Below are 20,614 nucleotides of genomic sequence, written 5' to 3'. Positions count from 1 at the left end.
AACTTACTGTCTCGGCACCCTGTAATCAATTTGTCAGCCAAAAAGCACTTTTGTCAAACCCCCACAGGCAAACCGAGAGGGGATGGATTGGGGAGAGGCACCTGACACCACTCTCTCCTTTTTCCCCCCCTTTCTCCATCCAGGGTTTTGCTTCACAGGTGGGGCAAGCATTGGGTTTTTCTCTCCTGTTCTCTGCAGGTTTCAGCAACTGTCCAGAGAGAGTGAAAGGAATAAGGAAAACGTGGCAGGAGAGCAGTGAGTCTGGAGAAAATGTATTGCCAGAGGCTGGGTCTGTTCAACAAAGTGCAATTACACAACGGGAGAAGAAAGCTGTTAGGCTGGAGAGGGGTTTCCAGCCAGAACTAATGGAGCTCCAGGCTTGGTCACCTGGGATGGCCCCAAAAATGTCCCTGGTCCCTTTTGGGTGCTGGGGGGCACCAAATGGCTCCTTCTGTCCTGCACATGAGGTCTTACAGTGGGAGGTTGATATCACTGGTTTGCTCCTTCCTGAGAGCAACAAACAGGGCAGCAGCAGCTGCCTGGCCCAATCCTGGGAGCCCAAACCTTCCTTCAGGGCCACATTCCTGGAGGAGACATGGTCCTCTTCAATGCAGCTCTCTTGTTCTGGCTCTGGGACAGTGGGCTGTCCCTTTTTGGCCCCCTCTGCATCCCTTCATGGCAGGGGTGACACCACCCCTCATCCTCCAGGAAAAGGGTGGAGAAAGTTAAATTTGTCATTCCATATGGCCTCAGGACAGACAGGTTTCCCAGGGACAGGCAGATGGTGTTGGGGGGACAGGCTCTACTTTGAGTATGGGGACCTCTAATATGGGCACCGCAATCCAGGAATGTGGCTCTTCCCTCCCTGCTTTTCTCCCGGGTGCCACTTGCCCGAGCACAGGGCGAGCTGCTTTTGCCAGGCTGCGTCACACGAGCACCATGGGGAGTTTGCACAGTGCTGATCCATTCTCCATAACCTTTCCACTAATGAGGAAGCAAATGCCTGGGATGGCTGCAGTGCTGGAAACTTGGAGCTGTCACAGCCTGACAGCCCCATGACTGCCCCATCTTCCTTTCCCATGCCCCTAGTGATGTTTTGGGGTGCAAAGAGGAGCTGGGAATGAGATGCTCCATGGAAATCCTGTGTCCAGGCTGGTACCATTGAGTGGAAAAATGATGCACCATAAAGCAAAGTGCTCATTGAGCCTGGCCTAACGAGCAGGCGCTCGTTAACTCTGCATGAAGTGTTTGCAGGTCTCCAGCACAGAAAAAATCCCAAAAACCCACTTGCAAATGCCGCTCATCTAATTAGGGTATGAAGAAAGGCTCATCCATCCTTGTGTGTCCAGCGTGTCCTCATCTGAGCACGTGAAATTCAGGCCATCAAACACTCCCAGCCCTCGTCGCAGCGAGACGCTCCCGATCTGGAGACAGGTCCTTAAATCATCCCTGAGCTCTGGGGAAACTGCAGACAGCTCAAGAGCGGAAAATGAAAAGGCAAAATGTTGTTCCTGGAGCTCTTGCCCTGAATTATTTGCTCAGCTTTAATAATAAGTTACACGCAAGCAAACCTGAAGCCACTCAGGAGGTTTTCTGGGAAGAGCAAGTCCAGTGGGATCTGAGGTGCCTGGTGCCCAACTCATCCAGCACCCCTGAGCCTGGGAGCTGGTGAGCTCCAGAAAGATGGGCTGGGAAAAGAGAGAAAAATATAAACCATCCTTAATGCACTGTTGAGCAGTATCCAGATCCAGGAGCTGGGATTGGAGTTTTCCATTGATTTTTCTGGAGCTGGTGGGGACAGCAGTGGTGGGGATGATCCTGCTCTGTCCCCTGTCTGCTGGTCCTATCACTTCCATGGGTGACTACCTGCCAGGAATCATCAGGGAAGACTCTGGGCTGTTTCCCTGCCTTATTCTAGGCTAGTTTGACTAAATCTAGCTCTTTTAGGATGAATCACTCCAGCACTGCTGGTTGTGACCTGCTGGCCACTGTGCTTGCTGAGCTTCTGCAATTCCTCTTTTATTGATGAAAATGAGAACTTGCTTTTTCTGCCCTTTTGTCTGGGATCACAGATTGCAAATAATGATTGCCTTAACCACAGGCTATTTCCCAGCTTTCTGTGGATGGGACCGCTGGGTGTTCAGGGCTGGCAGCACCAGGAGCCAGGCCTGAGCTGTGCTAACATGGTTCAACAGGCATCTTAATTTAACTCTCTGTAATTTAACTCTCCTTAATTTAACTCTCCCCTTTCTCATCTTGATCTTTTTTAACTGTGCAGAGTGGATGAGGTCTTGCTATCTGTATCCTGCTCTGCTGAGCTGACATGGATCCCATTTTCTCTTCTGTGGGGTCACAGAGAGAACGAGGAGCTGCTTGCACCGAGTGCCTGTTGCCCAACACATCTCCCTGGATTTATTGGCTTCTGTTTGCTGCTTTTTCTTCTGTTTCCTTTCCATGAGGTTATTTATAGCCAGGCCAACTCTGTTCCCATCCTCTCCCCCCAGACTCCCCAGGTGTTGCCTTGAGGAGGCAGGGAGCTTGTTCCCAGTGAAGGATGCTGTCAGGGCTTAGCCCAAGGGCACAGGTATAAAACTTCCTGCAGGAACAATCTGCTGCAGAAATTATGCTGAACCAGCCAAATTGGATGGTTTCAGGGGATCAACCAGGACTGCACTGGGATGATCTCACCCGCCTGCTTCCAGCCTGATCCCATTGCTTGTGTAACTCAAACATGTTTTGCAAGGAAAATCCAACCTGACAATCTTTTACCCTCTGGACTGAACCAGGACCTGATTTTGGCATTTCTGGCAATAGCAAAGTATAATTTTTGCCCCCAGCTTCCCATAAGAGCCCCAAGGAGTTTGCTGACACCAATTGTGTCCCCTAAGACAGCAGAGGGTCTGGGCATGTGGTTAAAGGATGTGTAGGTGTGGCACTTGGGGACATGGATTAGTGGTGGACTTGGCAGTGCTGGGTTAATAGTTGTACTAGGTGTTCTTAGGGATCTTTCCAACCCTAATGATTCTGTGTGGTGCAGGAAGGCAGGGAGGTCTCCAGGAAACCAATGAGTGGCTCTGTATCTGTCTGGCTGCCAGTGAGACACAGCAAACTTCACTCCAAATGGAAAATGTGTTTTTAGGGTTAAAAAAAACCCCAAACCCACCATAACAACAACAACAAAAAATCAACAGCTGAGATGCCATCTGTGTCTGCAGCCTGGCACAGCAGGGACAAGCCACCCAAGCACCTATGCTGGAGAGCTGAGAGAGGTGGCACGAGCCTTTCTCCTCCCTTCCTCCCCTTTGGAGAGGAATGTCCTGTTTCTCTTGAGAACAACATATCTGCTTGGCATCTCTCTCTTTGGAAGCTTTGATTTCTTTTCCAACTGTGGCTCTCCAGCCTCAGCAGCATGTCTTGGATATTTTTTCTCCCCGCGGTCCCCCTCCTATTGATCCCAGGGGAAAGGCTGGTTGGAAACCTCTCCAGCAGCCCTGGCCAGAGGAGAGGGAGGGCTGGGGGCACTGAGTTGCCAGTTCACTTGTTTTCCTTAATGGGGCTTCAAAAAAGTGATGGGCTGATGAGTTTTGAGTCTCAGGGGGGCAATTTCCCTGGCAGCATCCAAGTTGTGTCACCTCTCTGCTTGGCTCTGTGACGACAGTGTTGATTTGAATTCTTCCAACTTAAGGCTGATTTAAATGATGGTGAAGTTGGGGGTTGGCGTGTGGGAGTAGAGCACTGAGCGCTATTCTTTTTCGGTTGTCATATGCCTCCATAAAGACTTCTGCCTTGGGGATTTGCATAGATCCCTGGTCCAGATTGTGCTACAAAACCCACCGGTGGTCTGCAAAGCTATGGCAACAGTGTCTGCACTGGCTCCTGAGGCAGATGAAGCTGGAAAGTTTAGGTGTGTTTGCAAGTCTTATGCCATGGTAGTTTCTTTTTGCATTGGGAGCTGCAGATGGGGCTTGGAGTGCAGCTGGGAGACCCCTCTCTGCTCCTGAACCACAGTGTTCCCCCTCCTCTACAGCCACATCCCCTGGGAATTGTCCAGCTGATTCTATTCTATTCTATTCTATTCTATTCTATTCTATTCTATTCTATTCTATTCCATTCCATTCCATTCCATTCCATTCCATTCTCCTCCAGCATGTTCTGCTTTCCTGAGCACTCCCAGCTTTGAACTCCAGACCACTCTAATCTGATGGCGAGATGGTGAAGTCAGAAAAAAGCTCCCCATTCTCAATGTTTTTGTGAAAAATAGGTGTTTGGGTAATGACCTCATGGGGAGGGAGGCTGCAGAGCCAGCCAGTCTCCTGGCAGTGAAACCGCAGGAGGCAAAGGAGTGGGATTGTGTAAACGTCCCAGTCACAGGGAAAGCTTAATTCAGTGGTTGTAATCACTGAGGACACGCACATCTGTAGGGAAACAGGCTCCCTTCCTCGTGCTGCTCCCAGAAGGGCTTGTTTGTTTAATTTTATCTCGCCGAGAAAATTATAAAAGGAAAAAAAAAGCAACCACCACTCTGTGGTTTTCTCAGCTGCAGCACAAACCCAGCGGAGCCCGGAGAGCGCCGGGAGCGAAGCCCTCGCCTGAGCCCAGGTATTTCCATGGGGAAGAGAGGCAGCAAGGGGCTGTGTGACCCCTGTGCTCTGCCAAGACCCCTTCGCCAGCCTGTGAGGGGCTGGGCTGGCTGTAGGAATCATCCGAGCTGGAGAAATCTGGACATCGTGCCCCCCACTCTGCTCTCCCCCTTCTCCCCCGTGCTGATGAACCCCACTGTCCAGGGCAGCTGTACCCAGAGAACAGGGAGGTGTTTACTCTGTGAGTGCCTGGAGAAGGATGATGGTCTCTCTGACTTGTCCCAGTGCCAGCAGTGCACTCTCTAACTGAGCAGAGTGGGCAAGGTTGGATTTGGGGGCAAAAAGTGGAGATCTTTGTGATGGCTGGTGCTTTGCAAGCTGCCAAGTGACCCCCGCCACGGTGCTGGCTGGACAACGAGGGAGCGCCTGTGCTCTGGTTTCATCTCATTTTCTCTGCTGTCATTAGTTTAAATTTCCGAGGGAGCCTGGGCTTGGCATCAGACGCTTGACATCCTTTAATTTAACAAATGTAAAAACGGGACCTTTTCCAAGCGGAGTGATTAGAAGCATCCCCGCTCCGCTCCGCGGTGTCGGGCGCTGGCCGGGCCGTCGCCGCTCTCTGTCACAGCCACCGCGCTCTGTCACAGCCACCGCGCTCCCCCGCGCCGGCGGGGCTGCGGCTGAGACCTCCCACACTCGTCACACGGGTGTGACAGCCCGTCATGCCCATCCCTGCCCGCCGCCCGGCGCCGTCGGGAGCTGCCGATGGTCCCGGCTGGCGAGGAGCAACAGGGGGGTGGTGGATGCAGGAGGGGAGCGTGTGGGGCTGAGGGACGGGGCCGTGCCCCCCGTGCCACCCCCGCGGAAATCCTGTCACCCCTTTGCCCCGACAAGGGCCTTCTCCGCCTCCGGGTTTGCGTATGATGGCGCGTGTCCCCCCTAAGCTGCTTAATGAGGGTTAAGAAGCTAACGGGCTTATTTCCAGCAATGATTTCCACAGCTCTGCAGGTGGCCCTGGAAGCGGCGCGGCCCCGCGAACATCCTGCCAGTGTTCCCACCAGCCAGCCTGGGGTGCCGTGAGCTTGTCAGTGCTCAGCCAGCTGCCTGAGTCAACCCGGGGGCTGTTTTCAGGGTGTTTGAACACCCTTTTACAAAGATCCAGGCTGTGGTTTATAGGGAGGGGAGTGGAGGAGGGGGTGGCATCCCTATGGATACATCACCCCCCGCCCTGGTCCCTCTCTCTCTGCCTCCAGAGCAGCTCTGCAGCATCCCTGGGCGGTCGCCTGGAGACGGCCACTGCGGGTTGCCACAGCGACAGAGCCTTCCCTCAGCATCCCTCCAACTCTGCAGCCTTGGCCGAAGTTGGGAGACAGAAAAATATCCCAGGGAAAGGACATCCCTTCCCCTGGGGTGGCAGCCACAGGGCTGGGGGAACTGAGGCACAGCTGGTGGATTTGGGGGCAGCTGCAAGGTGATGGAGGAGGGTCTGGAAGCTGCCTCTGTGTGTAACAGCGTAGAAAGTGGTGGAGGGCAGGGGGTGCCTGCAGGCGCTGGGTGTGGGAGTCAGCACTTTTAGGGGGGCAGGTGCTGGTGCAGCACCTCTGCATGAATCCTCCCAGCAGCAGCAGTTGATATTCACCATGGCAATGTCAGCTGTGCTCAGGTTGTCATCTGCCATGACATCCAGCACATGCTGGGAGGTGCTGTAGGGATGTGGGCACTCCTGGGGGATCAGCCACCCAGAACCCAGACAAAAATTTGGGGTCCACTACACAGGGTGGGGGGAACTGGCCACAAAGCCAGCAAGGTCCCTCGGAGATGGGGTCCCACAGAGCAGAGCAGTGGCACGAGGACCCCCGGGGACCTGCTGTGGTGAGGGAGAGGAGGGTGGAGCCCTTTGGGGTGACAGTGGCAGTGGTGCCCCCACCAGCCCCACCACGGAGGGCTGCCCCCCCATCCCAGGCCTATAATTACAGACGATGTCCGTGGAGGGCGAGGAGAGGTTACGTAACTTCAGCGTTTGGAAAATTCTTTCTGCTCCCTTATCGGCTTTATAAATATCTCGAACTGGGGCCAGGCCAGGCTGGGGGGAAGGTGATGACAGGGGCTGCAGCTGGTCCCCACGCTCGGGCCCATCCAGCCACCATGCCTCAGTTTCCCCCCCTCAATGCACAATTCCTGCTTCATCCCACTGCTGTGCAAATGGGAGAGCTCCTTGCTGTTGGTAGGGAGCACCAGTGTTTTTCCCATCCAACTGAAAAAGAGGGTGATTTTTCTTACTCCCCAGCAAAAGGCTTGAAGGAGGTTTGGAGTCATGATCCTGGCAAAGTCCTGCCTTGCCCTAACCTGGCCACATCCCCCAGGTTTGCATTTGTAGTGTCCTTCTGGCTGGTCTTTCATGTCCTAAAAATCCCTGGTTAGAGGCCGTGCAGTTCCTCCTTAGCTGCTGTGTTTTCCCAGCAGGATGCTCCCCCTGCTCCCCTGCTCTGCAGAGCACCATCCCAGCCCTGCCGCCCCCTGCCATGGGCACAGCCGAGCCAGGGGATGGTGGGATGCCGGTGCATCACTGGTGACCACTCCAGGGGGTCCAGGTTTGACGGGGCGGGGGGGGCTGGAGCAGGTCTGCTGGCTCACGTGCACTTCCCTTTCTGCCACTTGCAGAGCTGTGTCCCTGCGGGGATGTCGGAGGGCGGCCGGGGCCGTGTCGATAGGAGCACGCACGGCACACACAGCCAAGGGCGGCTGGGCCTGTGTTGTGTAACTCTCCGTGCAGCTCTTTGTGGGGGGCATGTCACCGTGCCCCATCCTCCCCAGTACCACCAGACCTGGCCGCTGCCCCAGCCCCAGGATCCCTTTGCTCTGTGCCCACCCGTTGCCACCACAGCCACCCAGCTGTGCCAGGATGCTGTGTGACATCTGACTTTACCCCTCTACGGGATGCTGGTGGGCAGGAGTGGGACCACAGGGGGTCTGCATTCTGCCATCACTGGCAGCAGCCTGCCACCATCTTCACCCCCCAAAACCTTTCCCTTGACAGCATTTTGGTTTGGCTTTCTGGTGCCCTTCTCCTTGTCACCCCATGTGTGCACGCACAGCAGTGCCTGGGCTCGCCAACGCCAGGCTTTGCAATTGCCTTGTTCATTGTAGGGTTGCCCAAGGACACATGTGGGGGTTGTTATTTTAGGGCTGGCCAAAAATGAAATAGGGATCCCTTCACTGCTGTTGTGATCCTGCAGTGTGTGCCTGAGTGAGCCATCCATCAGTGATCTGTGCTGTGCAAAGGAGCAGGGAGGGGGGAACACAAGCAGAAGTGCATCAAACCTTGATGGTTTAAAAATGACCTTTCAAATGCCTTAAATTTGCAGGTCTCTGCCTGCAGAGTCTGTGGTTGCTGAGTCCCTTAAGGAAGTGATGCACAACAGCACCCGAGGCTGGGGCACAGAAATAATGGGTTATTTTAGAGACCTTGGTGTCTGTCTGATGGGTACCCTCATGGCCACCTCCATTTGAACTGGGCTTCTCAAGTGAGGTGGGAGGCCTGGGAGGGACAGTGAGTGCCCTGGGTGGGGGCAGTGGGTACCCTGGGTGGTGGCAGTGAGTGCCCTAGGTGGTGGCAATGGGTGCCCTGGGTGGTGGCAGTGGGTGCCCTGGGTGGTGGCAATGGGTGCCCTGGGTGGTGGCAGTGGGTACCCTGGGTGGTGGCAGTGAGTGCCCTAGGTGGTGGCAGTGGGTGCCCTGGGCGGTGGCAGTGGGTGCCCTGGGCGGTGGCAGTGGGTGCTCTGGGTGGGGGCAGTGAGTGCCCTGGGTGGTGGCAGTGGGTACCCTGGGTGGGGGCAGTGAGTGCCCTGGGTGGTGGCAATGGGTGCCCTGGGTGGTGGCAGTGGGTGCCCTGGGTGGTGGCAGTGGGTGCCCTGGGTGGGGGCAGTGAGTGCCCTGGGTGGTGGCAGTGGGTACCCTGGGTGGGGGCAGTGAGTGCCCTGGGTGGTGGCAATGGGTGCCCTGGGTGGTGGCAGTGGGTGCCCTGGGTGGTGGCAGTGGGGTGTCCTGCAGGACCTCACCCCCAGGCTGTGGGGTACCAGCCTCGGTAGATGCTGACACTGGGCAGAGATTTGACTTCTTGCTGCAAAGGCTGGGCTCAGAGGGCACCCAGGGCTGGTACCCGCAGGCAGGGAATGAGGGAGGATTAATTGAGTCTCTGATCTCTGACGGCGAGAGGGGACAGGGAGCAACGAGCCCCCCCGGCATTACGCAATGCCTGTGCTAAATCTTCACTGCAACAGATGAAGTGGTCCCCAAAATACCCTGCCCTGCCTTTGCTGCCCTTGCAGCTACTTGGGTTTGGGGCCATGCCTGAAGTCTGGGGCTGTCCAGCTCAGGCACTGGGTGAAGAGCAGAAAGGGCAGAAATATGGGGCCAGAAACCTGGTACCTCCCAGAAAGGAGATCTCCAACCAGTCTCATCTTGAGCAGTGAGAGCACTAAAGGGAGCCCTTTGCAGGATTTAAAAGACATTGAAACTCATGAACTGGTGTGGGCAGAGTCATGAGCTGGAGGAAGACTGATAGAAGCAGAGCAGTGCAAAGGGCTTTTTTGAAGCTTCCAAGCAGCACCACATGTATGCCAGGGGAGTTTGACACTCCCAACAGAAAAGGAGGGGGATGTTTGTTCCTCTCCTGAGAAATGCTTGAAATGGAGTTTATGTCATGGCTGTCATTAAATGACAAGAACAAGGTGATTTTGCTTTGGAGCACCAACTACGTGGTCCCACAATGAGATCCCCCAGGTTTGAATGTGTCTCCTGCTTCTGGCTGGGTCCTTCACATCCCCAAAATCCCTGAAATCCCCTTCAAGCTGCTTCTATTGCAATCCCCTGGGACCACCAAGGCATCTTGGTCTTCCTACCACTCTCGCACTGCGATTTCCCTCCCTGCCCCTTGGAAATACCCCCAAAGGAGCATGTCTACCTTGCTGGCAGTGGCTCCCCATGGCTGCAGCCAAGGTGCCAGCTCCTGTACATGTAGGGAAGAAGCAAGGCTGTAATCTGAGCTCGGGAGAAATCAGCCAGGACAGTGGCAAAGTCCCCTCTCCATCGCTCGACTGCCGGCATCGGGCTCAGCATCCGCAGCTCTTGCTCTGATTGTGGGGTGAGTAGAGCCAGGAGGGCGGCTCTTCCCCAGCTTGGCATGTCCTTCCTCTCCAGCTCCTTCCTGCTGGGGTTGACAGTAAAGTTTAGAGCTCTGCTGACACCTTAACCCATAGTGATGCCAAAGGGCACTGGAAACATGGAGCTTCAGGGCTGGAACTGACAACTTTAGCCTGGCCTGGACATAGAGCCAGGAAAATTGCCTGGGATAGCAGAACACTGGTTGTATTTCTCACTAAGAGTTGAGCAATTGCTAATGCTTGGATGGAGTAGGAATAGTAGTGGATTTAAAGCCCAAAAAAGAGTGGAGGGTGCCAATGAGGTGTTGATGGCTCAGCTTTCCTTACATCCCATTTCGACTTGCTGGAAGGGACCTGTGTACCCTGAGCTGGTTCTTGTGGTCAACCTGCTCCTTTCCATGTTGATTCCCAGATGGAATTCCACCATGGGGAGAGCAGTGCTGAGTGCCTTGGCATTGCTCTCCCCCAGCTCACGGCTCTGGCTGGCAGTTCCATCACCCCCAACCTGCCATTGTTCCTTCAGGATAAATATTTCCTGCCCACTCATGTGATTTCTCTCGAGCAGGAGACATGGCTTCTGCAAGGGGGGGGTTGTGTTGGGGGAGAGCAAAGGAAAACCCACCTGGGTTTGGGGAAAGAGACTTTGATGGGAGCTGGATGAGCAGAAGGTGCAGGATTCGTCCTGCTGTGGGGCTGAATGAAGCTGAATAGGTCCAGATCCATCATCTTTGCCTCTGACCCTAAGGTGTGAGACAGCTCTTGAAATAATCCTTGCCTGTGATATCCCAGTGATGCTTCCAAGCACTGCCCCGGTGTTACCTCCAGGATAGGAGCCCCTCAGCCCTCTGGCCCTCAGCTCATCTCCATCTGCTTGGCGATAAAATCCACAGTGTGGTCAGGGAGCAGGACTTTCTTGGGGGTTTGCACAACCTGCTGGCACCCTGGGCAGAGCTGAGCTGGGTGGGATTTCACTTCAAAGCCCCAGGTGCCTCTCAGCCATGAATCCCACCTGGGGGGGCTCCTCCATCACTGGAGCCCCAACCACACCAGCTCTGGGAGGCTCCCAGGACACTGGTCACCGTGGCAGGACATGGGAGCGAGGACAGGGCATTGCCAGTGCAGAACTTCAATTCTGGGGGCCACAGGGCTGCTGGGAGCAGACCTCTGCCCTCCTGTGGGACAAATCCTGCAGGGTGCAGGGTCCAGAGCACCAGCAGGCTGGGAAAGCTCCCCTCCCCCTCACTAAATCCCTTCCCCAGCGCAGGACAGTAGGTTACGGGACTCGACCAGAGGTTGGATTTAAGGAGATTACAATTTCTCCCCCAGGATAATCTAGAAATTCAATTAAAACTCTCTGTCTCTCTCCCGGGCTGCAGCAGGGCCACGGGGCACCCTGTGCCCTGCAGCCATGGCCGGGGAGCGCTGGGGAGACCCCCCAGGGCACACACCAGGTAAGGGCTCACCCCCCTCCTCCGGGATCTGGCCAGAGAACCCCCTGCCTGGGGAGTGGCTGGGGCTCTGCCCCCTCCCAGGGTGATTTCCTGGGATATTAACACCCATCCTCTGAGCCAGGGCAGCTGAGGGGGCTGCGGAGAGGGGTTTGAGGGTACCCACAGATTTGGGACAGGCCAATCTGGCTGCATCCCCCGGGCTTTCGGGGCATCCTTCAGCAGTCCCTGCTGTGGGTGGTCCCTGCCAAGGCCTTCACCCTCCCCTCACCCTCATCCTTAACCCCAGCCATGTCCTGCTGTCCGGCCGTATGGATCGGAGCAGGTGGAAGAACAGCCAGTGTTTCCCAGGCGGGTGAGATGGGATTTCAGGACCTGCAGGGCTGGCTGCAGGTTGGGTTGACTGTGGGTTCTGCAGAGTTTCCCGACGCCTCTGGCAGAGCAGCTGGGCAGGGAGGGCATCTCCTGGGAGCAGTGGGGGCAGCAGGGGTGGGTGTACAGCCCTGGGGTCCTGTGGCTGCAGGGTGTGGGTGCAGGAGCGGGGCCAGGTGCTGGAGCTGGAGGCAGCCAGAGCAGAATGCTCAGACCCCTCATCATGCCATGGAGTTGGGGATCAATCATGCACTCAGTGCAGCCTCTGAAAGGATCTTTCCCAGGATCTCCCTGATTCAGGGCACATTTTTCAGGAGTTTTAGGGTGCTTAAGCACAAGCCTGTCAGTCTGCAGAGGCCACCTGGCCCCAGCAGGGATGAACACTGCACATGGCCCTTTTTACTCCTCCCATGCCCGTGGCATCCACACGTGGCTCAGGGGGACAAGGATGAGCCAGCCTCTCTCCAGGCACCCCATCACCTCTGGTATTCCCACCAAGGCCCTTCCTTACCCCATGTGCTTCACTTTGCCTTCTGCATGTGCTTTCAAATCTCACAGTGATTTCTCAGGGATTAGGGGTGCGTGTGGGAATCCAGGAGAAAAATGTGTGCTCGTGGCTGTTTTCTACCTGTGTCCCTGCCAAAACAGAGCAGGTTTTTCTCATTAGGGAAGCAGCCTCTTGCCTCTTGCCTGTCCTCCTGGCAGTGGAGGGAAAATGAGGCCATTTATTCTCTAGACACATCGTGACCTGGCTGTGCCTCGTGCTGACCCTTAAGTGTATTGGAAGTGGTCAAAGATGGGCCATTGGAGGAGAGAATTATTCAGGTATTGGGGCTACCCCAGCATAGCTCAGAGACCCCAGCTCCACTGCTGTCCCCTCCCTTTGTGGGTGCTCAGTGCCACGTCACTCTCTTGGGATGGGATGGGCAGGGGAGATTTGGGCACCCTGGGCTGTGCCACAGCCCCACGCTGGGAGTGGAGCTCCCTCCTGGCCTCTGCCATTGCTGTCCTGCTTGCTGGGACTTGAAGGGCATTGCTGTGGGAGATGGCAGTGTTATCTCCCAGTGCAGGGCAGTGTTATCTCCCAGCACAGGGCAGGCAGCAGCCCCGAGTGTGACCTCCCCATATCAACCCCTCCCAGATGGTCACCTCTCCTGCCCCCACAGCCAGGGGACCTGCATCCCCAAACTCAGCTCCTCTTAGTCCCCACTGGGGCGATTCCACCTGAACACAGCCTGGTTCTCTGCATAATTCCATGAGAAAATCCACACTGGGAGGATGCAAGAGGCAGAGGCAGCCCTGAGGGCCCCAAAAAGCATCCCCTCCAAAGGTATGGGGAAAGGTGTGATGATAAATCGCATTGACACATTCAGCCAGCTCTAACTAATGACTTCCCTGGCACTCAACACATTTTCCCAGCGTGCTGGCTGTTCCAAATATTGTTGTAACATTTAACATCCCTTTAAAAAAATATAAAATAAATAAAATTAACTGTGCAGTTGGCAGATTGCTGGAGACACTTGGATTCTCTGTGGGAAACCACTCTGCGGTGGCAGTTGAGTTGCTGCAGTTTCGTGGCAGGAGTTGTTGCCTCTGTTGTCAGCTCATTAGCTGGGGCAGTCCGTGGCGTCGCTGCCTTTGGAGCCGTGGGGAGCCAGAGGCCGTTCATTCCCGAAACTAATATTATGAGCCTGTTTTGTTTCCTGCATGTTAACACTCTTAGAGCTGCACAGAACGTGTGGTGCGAGCGGCAGGGGATGGTCCCCGTCCTGCCCGACACCCAGCATGGGTTTGTCTGCACTGAAACTGGGCTGGAAATGGGATTAATGGGGAGTGATTATTAGGGGAAGTTTTGATTTTGTTCCTGTGAGGTAAAATTGTGGTGGTCAGGGGGGTGAAACCCCTGGGAAGGAGGCAGGGAGGGGGATGTAACCTCCTGTAACATCCCCACCAGCCCCCTGGGGCAGTGCTGGTTGTGGGGAGATGCCAGGGTGGTGCTGGACAATGCACTCCTGACACAAAGAGGTGTAAGGTGTCCATGGGGACATGGTCCCCAGCTGGTCCCCTGTCACAGCCTGTCCAGCCATGAGTTTCCATGTGTTTGCATGAGCCTCTCCCAGTCTGAGCCTCCAGCAGTGGCAGCGTGGGGCTCCAGCCTTGACATCTAAACCAAACCAGAAATTCAGCTTTCAACCAACTTGAGAAAGTGTATTTCCAAACAATACCGCACTAAATGCAGCACGAGCCGCAGGCGGCCGCCTGCTCCGGCACAGCCACTCTGCTGCCTTTATTTGGCTGCCGTCTCCCCATGATGTCTGGGATGGGAGGGTTGTCCCCCCAGGAGCTCCAGTGCTTCGGGAAGGACTCAGTCCCATGGCCTCAGTGAATGTGGCATCTGACATGGGACGTGGGCTGTATCACAAAAGCTGCCCTGTACCCAAAACAGTGTCAGACCCCTGGATCTGTCCTGGCATTGCCCTGCAGCAGAGGGGTCCCTGAAACCCTGTGTGACATGGAGGAGGCGGAGGAAAGGGAAGGAAGGAAGGAAGGAAGGAAGGAAGGAAGGAAGGAAGGAAGGAAGGAAGGAAGGAAGGAAGGAAGGAAGGAAGGAAGGAAGGAAGGAAGGAAGGAAGGAAGGAAGGAAGGAAGGAAGGAAGGAAGGAAGGAAGGAAGGAAGGAAGGAAGGAAGGAAGGAAGGAAGGAAGGAAGGAAGGAAGGAAGGAAGGAAGGAAGGAAGGAAGGAAGGAAGGAAGGAAGGAAGGAAGGAAGGAAGGAAGGAAGGAAGGAAGGAAGGAAGGAAGGAAGGAAGGAAGGAAGGAAGGAAGGAAGGAAGGAAGGAAGGAAGGAAGGGAGGAAGGGAGGGAGGGAGGGAGGGAGGGAGGAAGGGAGGAAGGGAGGAAGGGAGGAAGGGAGGAAGGGAGGGAGGGAGGGAGGGAGGGAGGGAGGGAGGGAGGGAGGGAGGGAGGGAAGGAAGGAAGGAAGGAAGGAAGGAAGGAAGGAAGGAAGGAAGGAAGGAAGGAAGGAAGGAAGGAAGGAAGGAAGGAAGGAAGGAAGGAAGGAAGGAAGGAAGGAAGGAAGGAAGGAAGGAAGGAAGGAAGGAAGGAAGGAAGGAAGGAAGGAAGGAAGGAAGGAAGGAAGGAAGGAAGGAAGGAAGGAAGGAAGGAAGGAAGGAAGGAAGGAAGGAAGGAAGGAAGGAAGGAAGGAAGGAAGGAAGGAAGGAAGGAAGGAAGGAAGGAAGGAAGGAAGGAAGGAAGGAAGGAAGGAAGGAAGGAAGGAAGGAAGGAAGGAAGGAAGGAAGGAAGGAGTGATAGGAAAAAGGAAGCAGGCAGGGGGAGCAGTGGTGGTGACTGGGGAGCACAAGGGTCCACCCAGGTAAGGGCAGTGCTGCTGCCTCTGCAGTCACCCGGGCATGTCTCCCCTTCCAGCGCAGTTAATCCAGACCCAGCTAATCCTCTCACAGGTCACTGGGAGCTCATTGCATTTTGTTCACTTCTCAAATGCATCTAGAATTAATTAAAAAAAACCCAACTCTAAATTCATCCTGTGGCAAAAGTATTCAGTGTATTCCCTGGGACGAGCTGGAGGGGTGATGGAGGAGCAGCCTTTTCTGGCCCCAAATGGTCAACTGTCATTAAAAAAAAAAAAAAGAGGAGAGAAATTAATGGATGTAGCTGGGATGATCAGGAGGAAGACTTGGGATGGGAGGCCAGGTTGGAGTTGGGCAGTGTGAACCTGCAGCTGGCCTGACAGGTCAGCTCTTCAAGGCCACTTTGGTTCCATTTGATTTCCAGGGGACTATAAAGTTGTAAATATTCATCATGAATACTGTTTGTGCCTATTTTATTATTTCCTGTGTCTCTAAGGAGAGAAAGGATCTCATGCTGATGGCCCCAGCCATGTGTGAGCAATCCCTTGGTCTGTGAGATGCCAACAAATAACTGTGGCATTTGAAAAATCAGCTTTGTGTATAAAAAATGGTTGTGCCCAGATTGCAGCAGGTGGAAATGTGTTGTTTGGTGTAAGGTGATGGCACACATGGGTTTGTGTCCTGAACCTGGGAGGTTTGGGCTGTGCTTGTGGTATTGGGTTTCCGAAGGGATTGCTGTTTCCCAGGCTGGATTTGGGAAGCATTTCAGCAAAAGGCAGTCCAGGGTATCATTGTGAGCCAGGCTGAGGCAGCCCCAGGCAGGCTGTGCCTGGCAATGCTCCCTGGTGCTGGGCACTGTGTAATGGAAAGGGTGTGCTTGTCCCAGCATGTCTCCAGGCACTGGAGCTGATTGCAGGAATCGACTGCATCGACCAGGCTGGCGGATCCGGCACAGCACGTACAGCCCGGCGGGTTCACCTCTGCCTCCAGGCAGGAGCTGCTGCCTCTGTGCTGTGAGGACGGGGTGGTGTGGGGGGCTCTGCACCCAATCCCCCACCACGCTGCTGCCCTGTGCAGGTCTCAGTGCCAGCAAGGTGGTTCCATCCCCAGAGAACCATCCCATGTCACTCAGTAATAGGGCGTGTGGCGACAGGGAGTGGTTCAGGGAGCATTCCCACAGTGCCATCTCTTTGGGGTGCTTGGGATGTGCCACATGGCTTCTCCATGATCCTGTCTACTCCCTGACACAACCCCACAAGGGGCTGGGGGGTCCAGCAGCCTGGCAGGGTGATGCTGGTGCCCCCCCACCACAGGCTCACTGGCATTGAGGAACCCACCCAGCTTGGGCCACCTCTCCCATGTCCATGTCACCTCTCTCCCATCAAAGCTGAGTGTAGACCCTTGACCCTGCAGCTGAGCCCTCTAGAAGGGACCAAAACAGCTCCCTGTTCCCCAGTGGCAGTTGTTCTTTCATAAGGCTTGGCCAGCAAAACCCATCTGTGACCGTAGATGGCTCCATGTCCCAGTGGATACGTTGGGAAAGCTGCTCCTCAGGACATCTGCCTCAAGTGAGTGCCTTCCTGGGGCCTTCTCCAACTGGCTGCACAGGAGGACAGAGGTTAAATCCACATCTCCCTGTGCTTTCCCTTGACCCCAGAAAAGCTGGCGCTGAGAGGTCGGGCGCTGGGCTGGGCACTGATCCATCTGGCACGGGCAATGTGAACCAAAGCAGCCACTTCCAGATGTACCTTTATTGATATCTGTGTCCTAAGGAGAACAGCTCGGCCTTTCCACTTGCCTCTCCAGCTGCAGAGTTCATGAGAAAAGCAAAGTAGAGAAATTCCAGTGCTATCCAAGGTTTTTCATCCACTGGCTTTGGTGAGCGTCCCCACAAATGCTGCATCATCCCAGCAAGGTTTCCTCACTCACTTTGCAGTATGAAAGAACACACTCTAAGACCTGCTTCCTTCCTCCTGTGCATTTTTTGGGAGCAGCCTGGCCATAGAAGGAAGAGTTAGGGCAGTGGAGGGGTTGTCATTCAACATGCAGCCCATCAGGCCCATGGCCAAACAGCCCCTCAGGTCCCACTGCCATGAGAGGTAACAGTTGTGTCTTTGTTTTCTCATTGCAGAGCCTCTCACGGGATCCGTGTGGTGACGTGGCAGCCAAGACGTGGAAGTTTGGGACTTCCCTTCCACCACAACAGAATCTGGGGGGTGGGCAGGGGTGGGTCAGGGGGACACTGGGAATTGCAAGACCCTTCACCTTCACTGTGGGCTTGGCTCAGGGATGACCACGGGCAGAGTCAACCCTTACAGCATTGTGTCCTCCGAGGAAGACGGGCTGAGGTTGACCACCATGCCAGGTATCAACGGCTTTGGCAACGGGAAAATACACACCAGGAGGAAATGCAGGAACAGGTTTGTAAAGAAGAATGGTCAGTGCAACGTGGAGTTCACCAACATGGATGACAAGCCACAGAGGTACATTGCAGACATGTTCACCACGTGCGTTGACATCCGCTGGAGGTATATGCTCTTGCTCTTTTCCTTGGCATTTCTGGTGTCCTGGTTATTGTTTGGGCTGATTTTCTGGCTAATTGCACTCATTCATGGAGACCTAGAAAACCCAGGTGGAGATGATACCTTCAAGCCTTGTGTTCTGCAGGTCAATGGCTTTGTGGCTGCTTTTCTGTTCTCCATTGAGACCCAAACGACTATTGGTTACGGCTTCCGCTGCGTGACGGAGGAGTGTCCGCTCGCGGTCTTCATGGTGGTGGTTCAGTCCATCGTGGGGTGTATAATTGACTCTTTCATGATTGGTGCAATAATGGCAAAAATGGCCAGGCCCAAAAAACGGGCCCAGACATTACTTTTCAGCCATAATGCAGTAGTGGCAATGAGAGATGGAAAACTTTGCCTGATGTGGAGAGTTGGGAACCTCCGGAAAAGCCACATAGTAGAAGCCCATGTACGAGCTCAGCTAATTAAGCCCAGGATCACAGAGGAAGGGGAGTACATACCCCTCGACCAAATAGACATCGACGTGGGGTTTGATAAAGGCTTGGACCGTATTTTCTTGGTGTCCCCCATCACCATTCTCCATGAGATCAATGAAGACAGCCCCTTGTTTGGGATCAGCCGCCAGGACTTGGAGACAGATGACTTTGAGATCGTCGTCATCCTGGAAGGCATGGTAGAAGCCACAGCCATGACGACGCAAGCTCGGAGCTCCTACCTGGCCAGTGAGATCCTCTGGGGCCACCGTTTCGAGCCTGTCTTGTTCGAGGAGAAAAACCAGTACAAAGTAGACTATTCCCACTTCCACAAAACCTACGAGGTCCCGTCCACACCCCGGTGCAGCGCCAAGGACTTGGTGGAGAACAAATTCCTGCTGCCCAGCACCAACTCCTTCTGCTACGAGAATGAGCTGGCCTTCATGAGCCGTGATGAGGAAGAGGAAGACGATGACAGCCGGGGTTTGGAGGACATCAGCCCGGACAACAGGCACGAGTTCGACAGGCTGCAAGCCACAATAGCTTTGGATCAACGGTCGTACAGGAGGGAGTCGGAAATATGACTCTTGGCCCTTCCACTGACTTTTCCAAGGGTATTTTTTTTCCTCCTCTAATCTCTTCCCCTAAAACCCGCTCCAATTATGCAGAACAATGCAAGTGCCATAGGAATGCTTGAGAAATTAGTCTCGTTCATAGTTTTCAGTTTCATCGCAATAACCACTGAGCGGTCTGCAGGAGGGGACGGTGGCAGCACACGGCGCGAGTCCCGCGCCCGGCGCCCGTGGCGGGGCCAGTGGCTCTGGGGGATGGATGGATGGACGGACAGACGGATGGATGAAGACAGGAGGGTCTGTGGGGCACGAGCAGGCGCTCGCCCCACGCAGCCCCGTGTGGGGCTTTGCTCTCCCTGCGGGGAAAATGCCAGCGTTGTCTTGGAGCAGAGCACTGCGAGATCCAAAAAAAGAGGAAATATCAGGAAACAGATCTTACTCTCTCTCTTTCTAAATCTTTTTTTTTTCCCTTTTATTTTTTAACTGAGCAGGAACAACAAAAGAATTGCTCCTTCAGCAGGCGGTCTGGTTCAGTTGCACAAGAACAACACTTGAAATAACATGCAACGTTAACGTACTTCTTTTTAATTTGGGAAAAAAACAGGGGAGGGAGGTGAGAGGGTTTTTAATTTTTTCACCGAACCGTTTGGGAGACTGTTTACCAAAATAATAATAATAATTATTATTATAATTATAACAATAATAATAATAATAATATTAAATCTGAAAGAAGTCATTCAGTATTTTTTAAAAAGGAACTAATGAATGAAGAAGCCACCGGCGTCCTTTGAGGGGGTGACATGTTGGGCAGATGCAAGAGCTAGAAGTCAAGATTGCATCCAGTTCTGGGGTGTTTATTTTCCACTGGCATAGCTTCTTAGGCAGAAAACAGATGTAAGTGACTGGAGGTGTGTGGCAGTGAAAGAGAGTAGAGGAATTACTGGCAAAGGTGATAAGGATAAGCAGGACTGTGACAGAAAAAAGCATTGTAAACACAGGGATTAGCCAGTATATGGAAATACTGATTTTCAGGGTGGAAACGGGGTCTGGAGCATCAGCTGCTGAAGTGTTGGGTCTCCCCCAGCATCTCCGATGGGGAATTCATAAATTTCATCATGACAGGGACAAAATCATGAGAAGCACAAAAAGGAGAGTGGAAAGCTCTGAAAACTGTGTATTTTCCCACCTTTCAAACCAATTTGGTATTTTTCTTCCTTGAAGAATATTTTCAAACATGGAAATCAATGTGAAAGTCCTCTTGTAGGGTTGCACTTCTTCTAGCACAGGAGTTGTCTCTGCGCCAGGCTGGGGTTTATGAATTCCCAAATCACCAGAGTCTTGCTTCAGAAGCAGATGTTTTTCCCAAACCAAGAGATGCCAGTCGAGGAAATCACCCCGTCTTGAGCTTCAACCCATCCCCGTGTCCCAGCCTCAAGGTGGATTGTGCCTTAGAGATGCAAACTCATCCCGCACCCCAGCCCTCCCCCACAGCACCCCCTCTGCATCCCCCACCAGGGCACTTCTTCACTCTGCAGCACCCACATCCCATCATCCACCGTGTTTCAGGCTGTCCTTGGTGACCAGCTGGCTTAGCTTTTGCTCTGGCACAAGGCAGGCCACCCCATGCAAGGGAAGCCTTTGCTCCTGCCCTGCTCCCACTGTTGCACAGAGGGAAGGAGTCGGGAACATGCAGGTTGTGGGTCCCTTCCCCTGGCCGTGCTGCTCATTGGTGCTCTGGGAGCCAAACATTGGCTCCCTGCTCCCTGTGGCCATGGGAAAAGCTTTGTAGCCATGGGCATCCCTCATCTGCCCCGGGCATGGAGCCTGCAGCACCCAGCCCTGGGGAGAAGGGCTCGGGAGTGGGGTCCTCCCAGCTCCAATGGGCTCCCGGTGCTTTCCTCCCCACAGCCACGTCCTGGAGCCATAACTTGCTGTGGTGTGTCCAAACATGGGTGGCAGAGGCAGGATTTGTCCTGTGTGCCCATCCCCATCTTCTTCTTGCCAAGGGCTTTAGGGAGCAGCTGCCCCAGTGTGTCCCACTGCCCTGTGCCACCAAGCACCGTGTTGGGCACTGGGACTTCATCCCTGCAGAGATTCTTCCCACCATCACCATCACCA

General features: G+C 54.4%; 1 protein-coding gene across 3 annotated transcripts in view; it reads left to right on the top strand.

The window, feature by feature from the left end:
* The window catches only part of LOC139679300 (ATP-sensitive inward rectifier potassium channel 12), a 30,278-nt gene extending 11,192 nt beyond the window's left edge, over positions 1 to 19,086 (top strand). Inside the window, exons 1-2 of one of the 3 annotated variants that reach the window (XM_071570910.1) lie at positions 11,127 to 11,193; positions 17,061 to 19,086. In XM_071570910.1, the coding sequence (XP_071427011.1) occupies positions 17,219 to 18,508 (1,290 nt within the window). In that variant the 5' untranslated portion in view covers positions 11,127 to 11,193; positions 17,061 to 17,218 and the 3' untranslated portion in view covers positions 18,509 to 19,086. Of the gene's footprint in view, positions 1 to 11,126; positions 11,194 to 12,777; positions 12,893 to 17,060 lie in introns of those variants that run through there. The other 2 variants (XM_071570909.1, XM_071570908.1) reach the window with 2 other exon arrangements.
* The last annotated feature ends 1,528 nt before the right edge of the window (positions 19,087 to 20,614 follow it).

Source organism: Pithys albifrons, chromosome 16, assembly GCF_047495875.1.
Source record: "Pithys albifrons albifrons isolate INPA30051 chromosome 16, PitAlb_v1, whole genome shotgun sequence".
Taxonomy (NCBI): Eukaryota; Metazoa; Chordata; class Aves; order Passeriformes; family Thamnophilidae; genus Pithys; species Pithys albifrons.
Note: the sequence above shows the minus strand (reverse complement) of the source record. Positions and strands in the feature narration are given on the sequence as shown.